Below are 19543 nucleotides of genomic sequence, written 5' to 3' on the forward strand. Positions count from 1 at the left end.
GTTCAGTAGATTTATGATTTTTGTGCTGAACTCCTTTAAAAACTGAAGGAAACATGAGAAAATCACCTGTATTATTACATTTACACTTACTTTATATAAGGTTTCCAACAATACATTTTTATTTCTTATTCCAGTGTCAAGAAAATGTTTTGTTGTTGTTGTTGAGGTTTAATGAGAACATGTGGTGCCCTCATGTGGTGGATCAGTAGACCACAAGTTCATCATCATGATCTTTCCACTGTTTTTTCATCTGCCCCCTGACGTCCTCAGAGTTTTACACTTTACTTTCATGATCTACTCAGGTTACAGTATTAGTTATTTTTATGCCACAGTCAAATTAATAAAAGTGAACTTCCTCTGGGAAATTATTACAAATCAATATCAAACTTATCACAATATCACAACTTATTCCAACTAAACCTGTGGATACAGTAAAGAAACAAGTTGTAATCAGAGAAACTCTGAACCTGGAATTCAGTAGAAACGTAGAAATCTGCAGGAGCTTGTGCAAAACTCCATTCAACATTTCTTTAAGCATTTTTAAAACCAACTTTTTCAGCTGTGAACTAGACTATTTCTTTTCTCTGTTGTACTTGACCAAACAACTGGACAGTAATCCTGATGACTAAGAACTATTCCTTGAACACTGCGTTCTAATCTAAATAACAGCCTGATCCCTCCTCTGTACTCTGAGTTGGTGGCAGGCCCTTACGTTTGGGGAGGCTGGTTTGATTCTCCTGTCAGATGCGCTCCCACTGATCTCTTCTATCTGTAAATCCTGTAATGTTGAAATGTAGAACACTTAAGCAAGAGTTGCGTTGCTCTTTTCAAGAGCATTGGACGCAAGTGGATGAGATTAATGTAAGAAAAAATCAGCTTTACCACACTGTGAAGCAGAGCTAATGTCTTAGCAAATCTGTGAAATCCAGGTACAGAAAATGTAGAGTAGTGATGATAAACTTCAAGAAAGTGTTGGATTAAGTAAATTATTGTAAGTCTGGGTGATTATTGAGCTGGCTATGGCATTAATGTCTAAAAAACATCTTTTCTGTATCTGAAACATTCAGATGTCTAATGTTTAACATTTACTACTTTACTTTAGGAAACTTTACCATTTACTGCAGAAAAGTCTAAACATGGGACACAGATGATTCCAATACTGATGTTTAGTTACCAGGAGAAGATGAAGGAGCTGAATATTTAAGAACTGTTCCAAAGGATCAGGGTGAAATGATTGATGCAGAGCGATTCAGTGAGTGAGGAAGTCGACCAGTGCTGCTGAATCCTGGGATCATACAGTGATCTGACAAAACACTCTTCTAGTTTAGTTTTTACTTTATGTGTTTGGTGCCTGTTCAACTCCAGCTGTGTTCTTTTGTTGATTTGTCTCTGTATCGAGCCACGAGCCTTCAGTCCCTGTTTTCCTTGGCCGGTTTCTGTTTTCACCCTATTTCCATGTGTTTTTTAATAACCTCCCTTCTTATTTATTTGTTCCTGACATTTTTGGGTGTGTAAAATAACAATGACGTACTTTATTGATCCCTGTGGGGAGATTGTTGTTTGGACACTGCAGTAGATGAAGGCACTACTGTTGGGTTCCATGTTGAAATCCCCCAGTAGAATGACCACAGTCGGACCACCTTCCAGTCGACTTCCAGAGACCATAATAAAGCACTGCTGTTGGACCTGTAGGCACCAACAGAGACCTAACCCGTACCTGAAGGTGCAGGGAGGAAACTCTCTCATCCTCTGAGGAAAAATGACTGACTGATGTCAACATATCTCCACACTCATATTTCTACTAGTTCAGATCCTCAGGCAGATTGTTCCAGTGTCATCAGTAGAAGCTGTAAATCGATTTCTCACAGATCCAGGTCTTTTCAGTTTGATGTACATGTGGAGTAAATCTTGCTTTTTGATCACAGCATGCTGCAAAGAGCTGTCTTATAGCAGAGATCCTATGAAACAAAATAATCTGATATATATATATTGTTCTGATCTGAAGCTTCCAATTATTTTCATATTTCAATAAAAGCTATTTTAATTTTGAGACACATTTAAAAAAAATCATAATAAAATTCTCTTTTAAGAAATTTAAAGAAAACTGTGAGCACCACAGGTTCAAGTCTGACCACAGATATATTAATGAAAACAGGATGTAAAATGTAAAATGTCATGAAAACGTTTGTTTCTCTGTTCACACTGGTTTGACTCAGTTTGACTTTAACACTAAATGAAATGTAACTTTAAAATTTTAATACAATACAATACTTAATGTGATGATAATAGAACTATAATAGAACAAATAAAACTGTCTCACGTTTCAGACACTGCTGATCCATCCACCCATTCCCATTTCCATTTATCTGTGTTCTGTGTTCTTTCTGACCTCAGACCGATCCAGGACTCTTCATTCTCATTCAGTTTGATGACAAATCCCTGAGTTAAAAAGAGAAAACAAACATTTCTAAATTTATAATTCAGTATCAGTCAGGATGTTGTTTAGGAAAATAAATATTTTCATAGTTCTCCAGATATTAAATAACATTTTTCAATACAACATTTATATTTTAATCATTTAGATACTCGTTAAGTCTTTGAACCAATTAAACATCAATTAGATCTTTCACTTATTCCGGTTCTATTCTATGTGCCCTTTCTTAGACGAGCATTCAGTCATAAGACTTTTCCGGGACTGGTTAGATTAAGGCCTGATTAACAAGCCTTGGTGCCCTTTTATCCTCCCTGGCGGGAACTCCGAGTCCCCCTGCTTCCCATGACTGTTTCCTATGTTTATGTTTCAACGTATTTCCATTGTCATACGTTTCACCTTGTTGTAATAAAGCTACTTTTATTTCAACTTAACCCCTAAAATATGAAATCGTTAGCTAATTTCATCAACAAACAATTTGTAAAACGCCTGAGATCAGAGCTCCTGATCATGATGGTCTGTGTAGATTCTACCTTTTTAAGGTAAGATAAATAACAGATCCTCTAATTTTCTCTCAGATGACCATTGTTAGAAATAATCCATGTTAGTGTTTAGTGAACATACATAGACGCTCACACGAACACACTCACCAGTTCCTCTTTGCTGTTGATCGACACCAGATCTGATCCTCTGTTCTCACAGTCTGTCCTGCTCTCAGACCAGGTTTTCTTATCAGTGGATTTTAAATAACAGCTGCATCCAAACCTCGTCCATCCTTCAGGACACAACTTCCCTAAATGTGAAACAAATGTTTTCATGTCATTTAGTATTGATTCAATTTTTTAGTTCAGGATTTTTGCCTGAAACCTTCGTAGTAAATATTTTTTTAAATCTTGTAACTGATTTGTAGGTGATTGTCCCCAACATAAGCATACATCTAAAAAATAAATATGAAAATAACAAGAAATCTCTGTCGTTAAAACTAAAACATTCATGTAACTTTAACATTTTTCTCACCTTGAATTATGTCCTTCAGCTTCTTTACTTCGTCCAGTGACTGTCTGTGGGTGTTACTGAGTGTATTGTAACTGCTTCGTAACTGAGTGTAGTTGACTGACAAGAAAAATAACCAGAGATAAAATAATAGAGTGAGGGGGGAGCGTGTGTTTTACGGTTTCTCATTCATTTTAAAATCTGTCGTACTTAAATAGTCGTCCTGTAACTGGTTGTAGGTGTTGTTCAGGTTCTTGTATCTGATCTGCAACTGCGTTTTCTCCAACGTGACTAAAACATCTGGTCAGACACAAAACAAACAAAAAACAAAATCAAATAGGACACAATTAAGTTGTAACAGTAACAGTATTTTAGTTATTTGCTGTTCACGCTGTGCTTTAATCTGTTCACTCAGGAAGTTAAAATGCATCATATAAATGACTGAGCTGTTCATTCTTACATCGTGTGGACAGGATGATGATCCCAGCTAATATTAGAAGACTCAGCACTCCAAGACACAGAGCAGCTCTGAAAGACTTTGTTTGGACTGAAAGAAGAAGTAGAAAAAGTCCAGTTACCATCACTCAGCGTTTAGATAACTGCTCCTGAAACACGTGTCTATGATTGTGGTTTTATTCTTAGGCTAATTATGTTTTTATGTTTAATTGAACTTAGGAATTTACAATAAACTAGTTGCTCTTTAATATACTCAAAAAATAAACACATAAATAAATAAAAAAACTTTTTAATAACAGTAAAGCCTCGAGTCAATTACACTTCAAGGGGACATTGAGATGACCTCAAAACAGGAATGGTTATACAGACCACTGACATTTTTCCCTCCTCGTCTTTTCTGATTGTTTTATCACTAGTTTTCCATTTGGGTAAGGTCAGTGTCACCACTGGTAGCATGAGGTGATAACTGGACCCTACAGAGGTTGGACAGGCAGTCCAACTCCTCCAGATCTGGGAGGAGGACACCATCTGTCATCTCATCAGGAGCATGTCCAGACGTTGTCAGTCATGCATACAAACAAGCAGGAGCATACAAAGTACTGAGAACCATTTTGAGTTGCTGCTATTAAATTTCAGTACAATGGACAAACCTGCTGCATCTTTTTTTTAATTCGTTTTTAATTAGTTTTTTAATTTAGATTTTCAGGGTGTGTTTGAATTCAGCCTTCTGTAGGTTAATATTTTTTATTTTCATCTAATGATGTAGCACCAATTTGTTCCTAACACATCACTCAGTCCACATCAGTCTAAATATCCAGCATGATTTATCGCTGTTAACATCTGTTTTATCAGTTTAATTAATACCAATACAGTTAGGAAATGGTTCATTAACACTGACTAGCAAGTTTTGTTGACCTGTATTTTACTTATGTGATCATGGACAGAGCTCAGATGTATTAAGGAGCATTACAGGTCTGACCCAGTTACATGCTACAAATCACGCTTCATACAGAGATAATGGACTGAACTCAACTCACTCACAAAACAACACTGTTCAGTGTCACAGTCACACAGCACTTTGCACTGCTTCCTGTCCTCCTCCTCTTTTTTTTCCTGCTCTGTTGTAAAACTTTAATCTTTGCCAGAGCTGATGCTTCCACTGAGCTCAGAGATTAGACAAATCATGTCAATGTTAATAATATGAACAATAAAAAATAATGTTGAATAAACTTTGATTGTGTTTAAAAAAGCAAAATTAAAACATCTGAAAATGAGTCTTCTACCCACAGAATTGTGAAAACATTGATCAATGAAATGCAGTGAGAGAGGCCACAGCATTACTATTAAAATGACTATTGTTTCTAATATTGATTTGTCAGAGATGCTTCCTCACCTCCTTCCTGTGGCTGTAAATCAGAGTGATCATCTCTGATGTCGTCTGCACTCTCGTAGATAACCACCTCTCTTTCCTCCCTCTTTCCTCCATCTTCCTCCTCCTTTCTGTTGTATCTCACCTTATTGGAAAACACTGGTGTGGCGTAAATGACTGTGGACATCCTGAGAGGACGGAGACAGCTGCACTTCACTGACTGTGAACTCTACGCTGATCCAATCCAGCTGTAGTAAAACTTCAACGTGTTCTAGTGTCGTACACACTACGAACTATATGAGTACAGTAACATAACCTGCTGCCCTGATGCTGCTGTCAGCGGGTTTTGACAAACTTCTGTCTGGTTCAGAGAACATTGAGGAAGTAGCACAAACACATTCACACCCCTTTGTTTTTGAGAGTGTGTTGGAAACGAAAAAACATAACTGCTGTGTGTGTGTGTGTGTGTGTTAACAGATACCTTCTTTAGATCTTCACACATGCTCACACACACAGCAGTAGACTTACAGGAAAGTAAATGAAGCAGGAAATGTTTATGACCTCTTTACCTCGACAGTTCTCATCTTTAGCTGTGCTATGGTACAAAGAAGACATTCAAATAAAATGCACAGAATGATTTAGGAGCAGCTTGATGCTTCAAAGTAGATGATTCCTGGTCAAATCAAAGCTTTGATTTCAGTGTCAGTGAAGGGTGCAGCAGAGCATTAATGTGAACATTTCACCATCTTGTGGCAGAGCAGGAGTCTGTAAGTTTATTAACATCCAATTTTTATCTATTGGGAGGAGGTGATTGGGTGGATGGAGGCTGTATAGTGTCATGAATCGCTAAACCAAATACCCAGATTTGAGTCCTGCCTGAGGTTGGGTTCAGGCAAGATTCACAGTTTGGTTAGAGTTAGAGAAAGGTTGTGGTTTCCTTCAGTAAAGATTTTAAGTGTTTTTAAAGCCCATAAACTTACATTAACCCTAACCCAGTGCTGTGAGAGCAGAAGGTTGTGAAGGTTTCATAAAACTGAAAGTTGTAGATCAAATATTTAGATGAACAAGTCAGATTGTGTTTAATTGATTTGTTCTTCATCAACATCATTTAGGGTCATAGTGAAAATATTCTCGTTTATAGAAAACATATTACAGTTACTATAGAAACACCTACAGGGTGCCGGTGGAAATTTGACTACTGTTGGTCGAAGAAAGAGGGGAGGCAGAAGGGTTCAGGGTCAGAGAGAGAAGGGGAAAGGCAGGAGCATAGATCTGAGAATAGGGACTCTTAACGTGGGCACAATGACAGGGAAAGGCAGAGAGCTGGTAGACATGATGGAGAGAAGAAAGGTAGATGTTCTGTGTGTGCAGGAGACAAGGTGGAAGGGCAGCAAGGCACGTAGTATCGGAGGAGGATACAAACTGTTCTACCATGGTGTGGATAGGAAGAGAAACGGGGTAGGAGTGATCCTGAAGGGGGAGTTTGTGAACAATGTCCTAGAGGTGAAAAGAGTCTCAGACAGGGTGATGAGCCTAAAGCTAGAAATTGAAGGGGTGATGATGAATGTAGTCAGTGGGTATGCGCCACAGGTTGACTGTGAGTTAGAAGAGAAGGAGAGATTCTGGAGTGAGTTTGATGAGGTCATAGAGAGTATCCCCAGAGGAGAGAGAGTTGTTGTTGGAGCAGACTTTAATGGGCATGTTGGTGAGGGCAACAGAGGTGATGAGGAGGTGATGGGCAGGTTTGGTGTGAAGGAAAGGAATCTGGAAGGACAGATGGTGGTGGACTTTGCTTAGAGGATGGAAATGGCTGTAGTCAACACTTACTTCCAAAAGAGAGAGGAACATAGAGTGACATACAGAAGTGGAGGTAGGAGTACGCAGGTGGACTACATCCTATGTAGACGAGGTCATTTGAGAGAGGTTAGTGACTGCAAAGTGGTGGTAGGAGAGAGTGTAGCCAGACAGCACCGCATGGTGGTGTGTAAGATGACTCTGGAGGTCAGGAAGAAGAAGAGAGGGAAGTCAGAAAAGAAGACCAAGTGGTGGAAGCTAAAGAATGAAGAAACTTGTGAGGAATTCAGACAGAAGTTGAGACAGGTTCTGGGTGGTCAGGATGAGCTTCCAGATGACTGGGAAACCACAGCAGAGGTTATCAGGGAAACAGGTAGGAAGGTGCTAGGTGTGTCATCTGGAAAGAGGAAAGAAGGTAAAGACACTTGGTGGTGGAATGAGGAAGTACAGGAATGCGTCCAGAGGAAGAGGTTAGCTAGAAGGAAGTGGGATGTAGAAAGGACTGAGGAAAGTAGACAGGAGTACAAGGAAGCGCAGCGTAGAGTGAAGAGGGAGGTGGCAAAGGCCAAACAGAAAGCTTACGATGAGCTGTATGACAGGTTAGACACAAAGGAAGGAGAGAAGGACTTGTACAGGCTAGCCAGACAGAGAGATAGAGATGGGAAGGATGTGCAACAGGTGAGGGTGATTAAGGACAGAGATGGAAAGGTGCTAACAACCCAGGAGAGTGTGCAGAAAAGATGGAAGGAGTATTTTGAGGAGCTGATGAATGAGGAAAATGACAGGGAAAGAAGAGAGGAAGATGTGGATGTTGTGGAGCAGGAAATAGCAGAGATTGGAAAGGATGAGGTGAGGAAGGCTCTGAAAAGGATGAAGAGTGGAAAGGCTGTTGGTCCTGATGACGTACCTGTGGAGGTGTGGAAGTGCTTAGGAGAGACAGCAGTGGAGTTTCTAACCAGTTTGTTCAATAGGATTCTAGAGAGTGAGAAGATGCCTGAGGAATGGAGGAGAAGTGTTCTGGTTCCGATCTTTAAGAACAAGGGTGACACGCAGAACTGCAGCAACTACAGAGAATAGAATAAAGTTGATGAGCCACACAATGAAGCTGTGGGAAAGAGTAGTGGAAGCCAGGCTTAGGAAGAAGGTGGAGATTTGTGAGCAGCAGTATGGTTTCATGCCCCGTTAGAGAGTGAGCTGCCAGGCAGGAGGACAAGAGGACGACCAAGGAGGTGATATGTGGATGTGTTAACAGAGGACATGAGGTTGGGCTGGTGTTAGGGTAGAAGATGTTCATGACAGAGTGAGGTGGAAAAGGATGATTCGCTGTGGCGACCCCTGATGGGAAAAGCCGAAAGAGAAGAAGAAGAAAGTCGTATAGAGACAATGTTCAGGAGACATTAAAGCAGAATTAACTTATTGATCCGCTGCAGTGCTAGCTAGAGAAACTGCTGTTGGAGTTTCAGGAAGTCACTTCTAAGAGATGTTGGTATAAAGAGTGTCGGAAACTTTTTCTGTCTAAAAAACCAAGATAAAAAAATAACAGGTGTACAAGTTTAAAACACATGAATCTGATTTGCCTCAGTCCTGTTGATGTTCTCCTTTCTTTCTACTGTCATTCTCAATCTGTCTCTCAGACGACCTCAGACTCTTCTGACAGGTGATATAAACTTGTTGGTGTACATTCTTACAATTATCAGAGGATTTAAAGACTTTTTAGCAAGACGATTAAAGTGAATAAATAAGAGATGACTCTAAGGTAAAGAAGGAATTCTGTTTCTCACAGATCCAGTTCTTAGGTGAATTATATGCTTGTGTCCATTTTCCTTGTTGATCACAGCATGTTGCATAGGACCACAGTGTGGGATCTGGATCTCCTGCTGCCCAGAACCTGAAAATGACCCATAAGAAACATGAATTTCAGTTATTAATTACAGATAGTTTAGTCCAGTAGCATGAAAACCAGGACTTGAGATGGACTGAACACATTTTATGCTGTTTTACAAACATCAGTTTTAAATGTTTGTCACTGAGGAAAATTCTTTGTGTGTTTCTGGGATTTTTGTTGCAGTACATAAATTCGACCAGCAGGAGAAACTGGATGTAAAGCTGCTCTCTTAATAAAATTATTATTATTATTATTATTAACAGAATCTGTCTCACTTCACTGTCAGTGCTGATCCGTCCACCCATTTCCATATCCACATATTCTCTGTCTTTGTCCATTTTGTCCTCAGACCAATCCAGGACTCTTCATTCTTACTCAGTTTGATGATAAATTCCTAAAAGTTGACAGGAGACAATAAACATTTCTAAATGTAAAGTTCAGTATCTCTGCTGTAGTTGAGTCATTTTGTGACAATTCCATTGTCACAAAATGATTTAATTTCAATTTTATTGCAAAAGCATGGAATTGTAATTTCTTAATGTAATTTATAAGAGACAGTTAGTTTATTTATTATAGAAAATGGGAAATAAAAACTTGTTGTACGTCGTACAATGATTGCAGCACGAATCAGCAGATACAACAAAACCAGAGACACAGTGAAAACTCTGAAGCAGCTTCTTCTAACAGCTGGAAGCTTCTTCTCACTGTTTGATTCTACAGAGACAAAATTCACATTAAAAAAAAAAAAAAAACTTTTTCATCCAGTTTTTACTTTTTAACTAATAACAGGAGTGAAACAGAGAAAAGTTGCTAAATTAGATTAAAATGCAAACATGATAATACTCAACATCAGCTTTTCTGTTTCAGTATTGATTATTTCATATTCACCATCTTGCTGTGAACCAACATCAGTGAGCTGCTCTCCATCCTCTAACACAGATCTGACACAGATTGAATTTCTGTCGACATGTTGAGGAACACAAAGCTAAAAACTCACTTTGGGACCAGTCACTGTCTGTTTCTGTGTTGTTCTGTGACTTTCAGGCAGCTTTTAATAGAACATTAAGGAAGTAAAAACCAGTAAGACAGTCTCCAGCTTAACATCCTGATGGACCAGGATCCTGTTGGTTCTGTAAGTTCACCATGAATCTTCTGACCTGTTCTCTGACTGTGGATTTAAGTTCTTGATAATTGGAGTTTGATTTAGATTTTTAGATCAGTGGAAACGTTTATTGACGACCTGCTTTCAGTCAAAGAACTGTGTTTTCAGGAGACGTATTAATGGATGTTTTTCCCTCAGCTGAGGACTTTTACAGCTTCACATGTCCTGTTTGAGTTTTTGAGTGTTTGTCTCTCAGCTACAGTGAAACCAGACCTTGTCTTCACTCTATTGTTTCAAGTCACCTGATATTGTGAATTGACCTCAGCCATCCCACCTACTCACCTGTTGATGTATGTTGGTCAGAGACAAAGTGTCTGGTAGAGCATCCTCCAATAAAACATTTAATATGTGGTCTGCTAAAAGTTTGAAAGCTAAAATGTTCCAGATTTAGAAAACATCTTGATCATATGTAGAGACATAAACTCTAGTTCCTGTTATCAAAGTTTGATTCATAACCTGCTCACTGACCACACAGATTTCTAATCATTTATGTTTTATATCTCCACATTAAAGACACACGTGTTGGACACGAGTTGAATACTGAATTAAATCAATATGAGCATCAATTAAACTTCAAAGTTTATTTTCCTGAGACTGAAACACACTTTTTTGATGAGTTCTTACAAGACTATGATGCAAACGAAGCTGGAAGAAAAACTAGATGAGACATGGAAATGGAAGGACAAGGAAAGTTGTTCTGAATTGATTAGACTGATATTATTCATGATTTATCAATAAACACGACTCACTTCTCAGGTGTTTGACTCCTGATGAAGGTAAAAAGAATCAGCTGCTGACTCCAGGTGGATCAGAGAAAATGAAGAAGACACTTAGAGCAGTTTGAGCAGCAACAGACGCCTTAATAAACCAAAGTAAAGACGACCTGCAGGTGACTTTTATTCAACACTGTGTGGGACTACAGAGTCAGTAAGGTCACATGGAGTTGTTGTGTGGACCACTTCCAACCCCACTACTCTGTCTGCACCATAGAGCACAGAGGGACAATATCTGTGTCATCAAGAGGATTGAACATGTGACACAGAATGAACAAGGGAACAAATGGGAGATGACTCTGAGGATCATGTAGAACATTTCAGAGTTTAACAAACAGCTTCATCCAACACTACAAACACCTCTCTGTCATCAAGAGAAGCTGGAAATCTATTTCTCACAGATCCAGGTCTTCTGATGATAATCATAATAGCGACTTTTTGTCCATTCTCCACGTTGATCGCTGAATGCTACATAGAACTTGTCTGTGTGATATTTCAGCTCTCCTGTCACCTCAAACCTGTAGAACAAATAAAATAGTGTTTTTTCAGTGAATTAAAAATCCAGATTATTGTCACATTATCAACTTGAATCTCACTTGACAAACATTTTCATTCATGTCTGTTGCAGAAACTTCAAAATGAAAAACATTCTGTCTTTAAGTCTGATCCCAGATAGAAATTGGAATCAGGATTTACAGATTACATCCATTCATTCTTATCAAAGTTACTGATTGTGTTCATTCACAATCATTTCATGTCTACTTCATCTTTCTCTTGTGGCCATAATCACAAACATTCTCCAAAACTTGGCCTAAAAAGTCTCAGCTAGGGGGCCAAACATGAGAGTGATTTAGGAAACCTGTCAGAGAAACTCTGAGCTAGGAAAGGACAAAAAAACGTATCTTAGTGAGGAGGTGTGGTTGATCCTGTTGCGAGGGACGACACATTGTTTTAAAAGCTGATTGGTTGGTTGAAAATATATCTGGTAATGACCTGAGAGAAATGGCTGCTCTGACTTTATGATTTGTCACTGTGAGAACTGATGGGTCTTTTAATTTGTAGGTTCAACTTGTTCAGTTAGTGCTGAGACTGTGTGTCAACTGTGGTGTCAGTAGGTGTGATTATGAACAATTTCAGAGTTTAATTGATCACCACGATGGAGGTTCCTGTAGCATTTAATGGCCCCCAGCCAGTGTTAATTTTACCATCTAAGAAAAAGGATAAAAATGACAATGAGCAGACTCTAGTGGTTTAATTATTAATGCAGCTGAATATAAAGAATTCTCTTTCCAGAATACATTTTAAACTGATACTGATCACTGACCAGTCTGTTTCAGCAGCAGATCGATTAACATGTAGTCCACAGTGAAAACTGTTGTTTTCTTAGAATCAATAGTAAACCATTAATACTTAATCCTGCTGAGTTTTTTGTCTCTGAGGAAACTCCTTTGTGTGTTCCAGGGAACTCTGCAATAATCTTCCACTCAAGTTTGTTAATCAACCCCAGACCTAAACATAGTTTGAATTCATTTGAGAGCCTCACTCTTAGCCTCTCTGATCCAAACTGGAAAAATCAAAAACCAGTCCTGTTTGTTATTGTGTCCCTTACTCTGAGTTTTTAACTGAATTCTCAGACTTTCTATCTGATTTAGTTCTTAGTGCAGATAAAGTCATTATAGTGGGTGACTTTAATATCCATGTAGATGTTGATGATAACTGCCTCAACACTGACTTTAATTCACTATTAGACTCTAAATGTAAATAAACCCACTCACTGTTTTAATCACACCCTTGATCTTATTCTGACATACGGTGTGGAAGTTAATAGTTTTCCCCCAAAACCCTCTTTTATCTGACCATTTCTTAATTACATTTGAATTTACAGTACCAGACTTTACTAAACCTACAGATAAGATTCACTACAGTAGATGTTTATGTGAAAATGCTGTTGACAAATTTAAGGAACTGATTCCATCTTTTATTTCAGAGCCATGTACCAACACAGAGGAAGGCAGTTATTTCAACGTAACTCCAGCACAAGTGGACTATCTTGTTAATAGTACTGGTGCTTCACTTGGAACAATACTTGATACTGTTGCTCCTCTGAAAAAGAAACTAGTGAGTCAGAGGAAGTTAGTTCCATGGTACAATTCACAAATCCGTAGCTTAAAGCAGAAATCACGTAAGTTGGAAAGGAGGTGGCGTTCCACCAATTTAGATGAATATTGCCTAGCCTGGAAAGATAGTTTAATAATATATAAAAAAGCCCTGCGTAAAGCTAGAACTTCATATTACTCCTCATTAATAGAGGCAAATAAGAACAACCCTAGGTTTCTTTTCAGCACTGTAGCCAGGCTGACAAAGAGTCATAGCTCGGTTGAGCCTAGTATTCCCTCAACTCTCAGCAGCAATGACTTCATGAATTTCTTTACAAATAAAATCATAACTATTAGAGAAAAAATTGATCAGATCCTCCCTGCATACGGCATGGACTGTACAACAACTCTAGATTCATCTGCAAGACCACGCTCGTACTTAGACTGCTTCCTCCCCGTAGATCATTCTGAGTTCATTTCAGTAATTAATTCCTTTAAACCATCAACATGTCTCTTAGATCCCATCCCGACTAGACTCCTCAAGGATGTCTTACCTTTGGTCAGCACGTCCATATTAGATCAGATCAATCTGTCTTTACAAATAGGCTACGTACCACAGGCTTTTAAGGTTGCTGTAGTCAAGCCCCTGCTCAAAAAACCTCCTCTGGACTCAGGGGTTTTAGTAAATTATAGACCAATATCCAATCTGCCCTTTATCTCTAAAATCCTTGAAAAGATCGTTTCTAAGCAATTGTACGACCACCTGCGTAGCAATAACTTGTATGAAGATTTCCAGTCAGGATTTAGAGTACATCATAGTACAGAAACAGCACTGGTAAAGGTCACTAATGATCTTCTACTAGCATCAGACAATGGACTACTCTCTATACTGGTCATGTTAGATCTTAGTGCTGCATTCGACACTATAGATCACAACATTTTATTACACAGACTGGAACATGTCATTGGAATCAAAGGAACAGCACTAGAGTGGTTTAAATCGTATCTATCAGATAGATTTCAGTTTGTACACGTTAATGATGAGTCTTCCATGCACAGCAAAGTAAGCTACGGATTTCCACAGGGATCTGTGCTTGGACCGATTCTTTTCACTTTATATATGTCCCCTTTAGGCAATATTATTAGGAAACACTCTATAAATTTCCATTGTTATGCAGATGATACCCAGCTATACTTATCTATGAAACCAGGAGAAACTAATCAATTAGTCAAACTTCAGGAATGCTTAAAAGACATAAAGACCTGGATGACCTCCAATTTCCTTCTCCTAAATCCGGACAAGACAGAGGTTATACTGTTTGGGCCTAAAAATCTCAGAGACACTATGTCTAAACACATTCTCACCATTGATGACTTAGTTCTGGCCTCAAGTAATACTGTAAGAAACCTCGGAGTTATCTTTGATCAGGATATCTCCTTCACTTCATACATCAAAGAAATCTCTAGAACTGCCTTTTTTCACCTGAGAAACATTAAAGTTAAAATTAGGAGCACCCTGTCCCAAAGTGATGCTGAAAAACTAGTCCATGCATTTGTTACTTCCAGACTGGACTATTGTAATTCCTTATTAATGGGATGTCCCAATAACTCATTAAAAAGCCTCCAGTTAATCTAAAATGCTGCAGCCAGTGTTCTGACTGGAATCAGTAAGAGAGATCATATTTCTCCAACGTTAGCTTCTTTCCATTGGCTCCCTGTAAAATCCAGAATTGAATTTAAAATTCTTCTCCTCACTTATAAATCCCTTAATAATCAGGCTCCATCTTATCTTAAAGAACTCATAGTTCCTTATCTTCCAAGCAGAACTCTCCGTTCTCAGACTGCAGGTTTACTTGTGGTTCCTAGAGTTTCCAAATGTAGAATGGGAGGCAGAGCCTTTAGCTACCAAGCCCCTCTCCTGTGGAACCAGCTCCCAGTTCAGGTTCTGGAGGCAGACACCCTCTCCACATTTAAGACTAGACTTAAAACTTTCCTTTTTTATAAAGCTTATAGTTAGAGATGGATCAGGTGACTCTGAACCATCTCTTAGTTATGCTGATATAGCTTAGTCTGCTGGGGGACCTCTACTGATAAACTGAGCTCCTCTCCTCTCTCCTTTCTCCTGTATCCATTCTAATTCTACCATTTCATGTCATTAACTTTGTGTCTTCTCTCTCCTGTAGTTGTGTTTCCTCCTCTCTGTCTCCCTCTCTCTGTACTTTTCTGCAGGTATCCTCGGCCTGGAGCTGTACATCTCCAGAATCCAGTTCAACTGCCCAATGTTCTTGATGCTTGTTGTTGTCTTATTGCCTGCTGTTCTTTTCTCTCTTCTCTTTCCACTCACCCCAACCGGTCGAGGCAGATGGCCACCCACTATTAGTCTGGTTCTGCTGGAGGTTTCTTCCTCTAAAGGGAGTTTTTCCTCTCCACTGTTGCCTAAAGCTTGCTCAAATGGGATTGTTGGGTTTTCTCTATCGTTTTTTGTATAATTATACTCTGTAAGGTCTTAAACCTTTAACACTGTAAAGTGCCTTGAGATGACTTCTGTTGTAAATTGGCGCTATACAAATAAAACTGAATTGAATTGAATTCTTCTTAACTTTCTAAAGAGCAGAGCAGAGGCAGGTCGTCCTTCATGCTGACACAAAGTTAAAGGAACCAAAGTCCCAGTAGTTGGACTCTAAATGTTGAACTGAGTTTTTCTTCTGAAGATAGAAGCTGCAGCACAAACGCTGCAGAAATAAAACCAGAGTTTGAACAATGTTCAAATCATGACTCCAGAATTGAGTCTTTGTTACTCGACCTCATCACAGACTGAAGATGAAGAGAGTTCAAGTTCATCTGTTTGTTCAAGGAATCACTTTGACTTTTAGGATTTTAGCATTTGATTCAATATTTTTGAAGCTAACTCTGTTTAATTATATGATTTTTAAAATGTGTTGCTGTTTCTACATTTCAGCACATGGTTCTGTTTGTGAATGACTTTGGTGAAACTGTAATAGAAACAAAAAACGTCTCACGTTTCTTTCAGTGGTGATCCATCCACCCATTTCCATTTCCATTGTTGCTCTGTCCATTCAGTCTTCAGACCAATCCAGAACTCTTCATTCATATTCAGTTTGGTGACAAATTCCTAAAAGTTGACAGGAGACAAAAATCATTTTTAAATTCATATTTCAGTATCCTACCTGTTTTCTCTCGTGGTGAAATCTATGAACCTATTAATTTTTTTTTCCATTTTCTTTCTCTCAGTTTCACCAACAAATCTGTGTCTTCATGAAAGAACTGAGTTCAGAGCTCCTGGTTTTGATGGTTTCTTTAAATTCTACCATTTATTGAAGGTGAATGTCAAATTAAAACAATAAAAACAGTCCCCCTGATTTTCTCTGACATTAGTTGTTAGAAATAACCTGTGTATTTATTGATCTGTCAGTATTTAGTCAAACTGTTGTTCAATCCATGTTAATCTAACGTTCTTAATAAACCACATTTTTACTGCATTTGTAGAAACAAGACTTTTCTGTTCTGCTGCAAATGTTCAGTCACCTCAACAAAAAGATCAAAGTCTGAACAGTCACAGTATCTGAAATATGAAATAATATCTACACACTGAAAACAACCTTAGATCAGAGTTCATGGACAAAAACAACAGGGAAATGGACCCAGATCCAGATCCAGATCCAGATCCAGATCCAGATCCAGATCCCCACAGACAGAGCAGGTTGAATTCCAGTCACTTTACTAGAATCAACAGTCAGTGAACAGGTTTACAATTCAGCAGCCTGAAAAGTGTTTGAGCAGGAAAATGAATCCATCAGGGTGAAGACAGGAAGCAGGTCACAGACTGGCAGCAGGTCAGAAACACCAGGAACAGATCACTGGTAGTTGATCAGAGATCACACACACATGAACAAACACACTCACCTGTTCCTCTTTGCTGTTGATCATCACCAGATCTGATCCTCTGTTCTGACAATCTCTTATGCTCTCAGACCAGGTTGTTTTATCACTGGATTTAAAGTAACAGCTGCATCCAAACTTCCTCCATCCTTCAGGACAAAACTTCTCTAAATGTGAAACAGACTAAAACAGTTGTTCACATCATTCAGCTTCAGATTAATGAAACAAACTCTTTTTACTAACCTGCAACTGTTTTCTGAAGATCAGTGAAGTTCTTGTTCAGGTTGTTGTAGTTGTCGTTCAGGTTGTTGTATCTGGTCTGAAGGTCGACGTTGAATAAAACATCTAGTATCAAACACAGCAAAACGATTAACATTGAATCAATCTTTCATTTTAAAAACACAGTTAAACTAGTTGCTGTCACACTTTCTGTTATTTTTTGTTGTTTGTTCTTCTCTTCCTGTTTACATCAATGTTGACAAGTATCATCATCACTCTCACTCTGACCCAGCTTGAACAGACCTCATATTTCTTATTTCACCTTTTCTCTGCTGTCTTTTCTCTCTTTCTTGGGTTTTTGTCCATTTTCCGTCTGCTAGCTAAGCTAAGTACTGCTGCAGTATTAGCTGGTACTGTTGGTATGCTGGCCATTGGGACATGTACCATTTGGAACTGAGACCATATTGTTCTGTTTTAAAATCAAAACACACACCCACATCTTAAGTTTAGGCTTTTAGACTTAACCTGCTGATACTGATGGACAAATCTTTTGAAATCGTTATCTACCCATCTCCTGACATGAGCATCCTGGTGGACATGCAGCCCCCTGAAGGCACCGAGGGTTTTGGGTTCAGTGTTTTGTCCTGAGTCAATTCAACATGTGGCCAAGAATCGAGGGGAACCGGGAGTCAAACCACCAACCCTGGAGTTCACAGGTGACTACACTAACAATGTGAGCTGCTGGTGCCCCAACACACTGTTCCAACACATATTGATGGAGAATACAGCACTGGTCAAAAGTAAAACTGGTTCAACTTAGTATGAGGCTTCAGTGTGAAACAGACTGACATTCAGGAAGTCACAGTTTTTTTGTTTTTTTTTTGCTGCAAACCCACAACAAAAGAAATCAACAGGTTTGAGACCAAGAGGGAGGAAACCAACTGTGCACAATGCATCTGCACACGAAAGGAGGGCCAACGTGTCATTAGTGTGCTTCACAGGGAAACAGTAGTTGAACCAATTTGTCCTAAAAATACATCCCAGTAATTAGTGTGAGCTGTTTGTTCTTACGTCGTACTGACAGGATGATGAGCCCCACCATCATTAGAAGACACAGCACTCCGAGACACAAGGCAGCAGCTCTGAAAGACTTTCTCTGGACTGGAGGAGGATCCTGAACCTGTGGTCCTACAGAGGGACACAAAAGAAACATGGTTCTTTGTTACTGGTTTCTCTTTCTGAGCTTTGTTCCATTTGTCTCAAGTATTCCTGGCTGCAGAGGTCAACAAGGGGCAGGGTCGAATTCAGGTTGGGTCAGAGGTCATATAGAGTTAGGACAGTGGGTCACGTGATTCATGTAGCCTTGAATAGGATAAAAAATAATCAACACAAGGAACCTGTATCTGGTATAAAACTTCAAGTTGAAGCCATAACTCCTGTAAAAAGGGTGAAGTTCAGTATCTGATCAGTGCTGTTTGTTCTCAGTGAAGTTATTTAAAATACTGTGAATCTAAACTCACGTGTCAGTTGTCACTTCACAGATTTACTATCATTACAGTCATACACCATTTAAAAAGGGTCTCATCATGGATCAGATGACATTATTTAGATGTAGACAGCTCCTCCACCTCATAGGTCCTACACACTGTCTTACTTACTGTACACCACCTCCTTAATACACACAGTGTTATAGGTCACAGGTTATGTCTAATAAGTAGATAATTGACACTTTTATCACATCAGTGTAAAAACAGCAGTGTTCAGTCTGTCACAGTCACTCAGCTCCTCACACTTCTTCCTGCTCTGGTGTAAAACTCAGAGCTCATACTTTCACAGATCACGTCAATGTTACTAGAACCAACAGAATAAACCCAGACTGAGTTTCACCAAACAGCAACAGAAGATCTGAAAATGAGTCTGAGATCAAACTTCACACGAGTCCAACATGAGTTAAAGGCTCAAATGCTGAGAAGCTGCAACAGAAACATTAATCTAGTTGAAATCATTGATGGATCATGGATCCTTACCTTCCTCAGATTCTGGAGACTGAAAATCAGTGTGATCATCTCTGATGTCGTCTGCACTCTCGTAGATAACCACCTCTCTTTCCTCCCTCTTTCCTCCATCTTCCTCCTCCTTTCTGTTGTATCTCACCTTATTAGAAAACACTGGTGTGGCGTAAATGACTGTGGACATCCTGAGAGGACGGAGACAGCTGCACTTCACTGACCGTGAACTCTACGTTGATCCAATCCAGCTGCAGTAAAACTTCAACGTGTTCTAGTGTCGTACACACTACGAACTATATGAGTACAGTAACATAACCTGCTGCCCTGATGCTGCTGTCAGCGGGTTTTGACAAACTTCTGTCTGGTTCAGAGAACATTGAGGAAGTAGCACAAACACATTCACACCCCTTTGTTCATTTGACTTTGTGGGAAAAGATTTTTACAATTTTAACTGTA

The 19543-nt window shown here is 39.0% G+C and overlaps 2 protein-coding genes across 2 annotated transcripts; both read right to left on the reverse strand.

Annotated features, from left to right (window-relative positions):
- Positions 1–2316: 2316 nt before the first annotated feature.
- LOC113155251 (C-type lectin domain family 7 member A-like) lies at positions 2317–5628 on the reverse strand. Its single transcript, XM_026349869.1, has 6 exons — positions 5274–5628; positions 3885–3971; positions 3635–3724; positions 3449–3544; positions 3082–3224; positions 2317–2439 (listed from the first exon to the last, which is right to left on the reverse strand). The coding sequence occupies exons 1-6, from the start codon at positions 5434–5436 to the stop codon at positions 2317–2319; spliced, it is 702 nt and encodes a 233-aa protein (XP_026205654.1). The 5' UTR covers positions 5437–5628.
- A 2888-nt stretch (positions 5629–8516) lies between these two features.
- LOC113153586 (C-type lectin domain family 6 member A-like) lies at positions 8517–19455 on the reverse strand. Its single transcript, XM_026347275.1, has 8 exons — positions 19106–19455; positions 18150–18266; positions 17103–17204; positions 16884–17026; positions 15980–16092; positions 11263–11381; positions 8825–8931; positions 8517–8558 (listed from the first exon to the last, which is right to left on the reverse strand). The coding sequence occupies exons 1-8, from the start codon at positions 19272–19274 to the stop codon at positions 8517–8519; spliced, it is 912 nt and encodes a 303-aa protein (XP_026203060.1). The 5' UTR covers positions 19275–19455.
- Between the last annotated feature and the right edge of the window lie 88 nt (positions 19456–19543).

This window comes from Anabas testudineus, chromosome 11 (genome assembly GCF_900324465.2).
Source record: "Anabas testudineus chromosome 11, fAnaTes1.2, whole genome shotgun sequence".
Taxonomy (NCBI): Eukaryota; Metazoa; Chordata; class Actinopteri; order Anabantiformes; family Anabantidae; genus Anabas; species Anabas testudineus.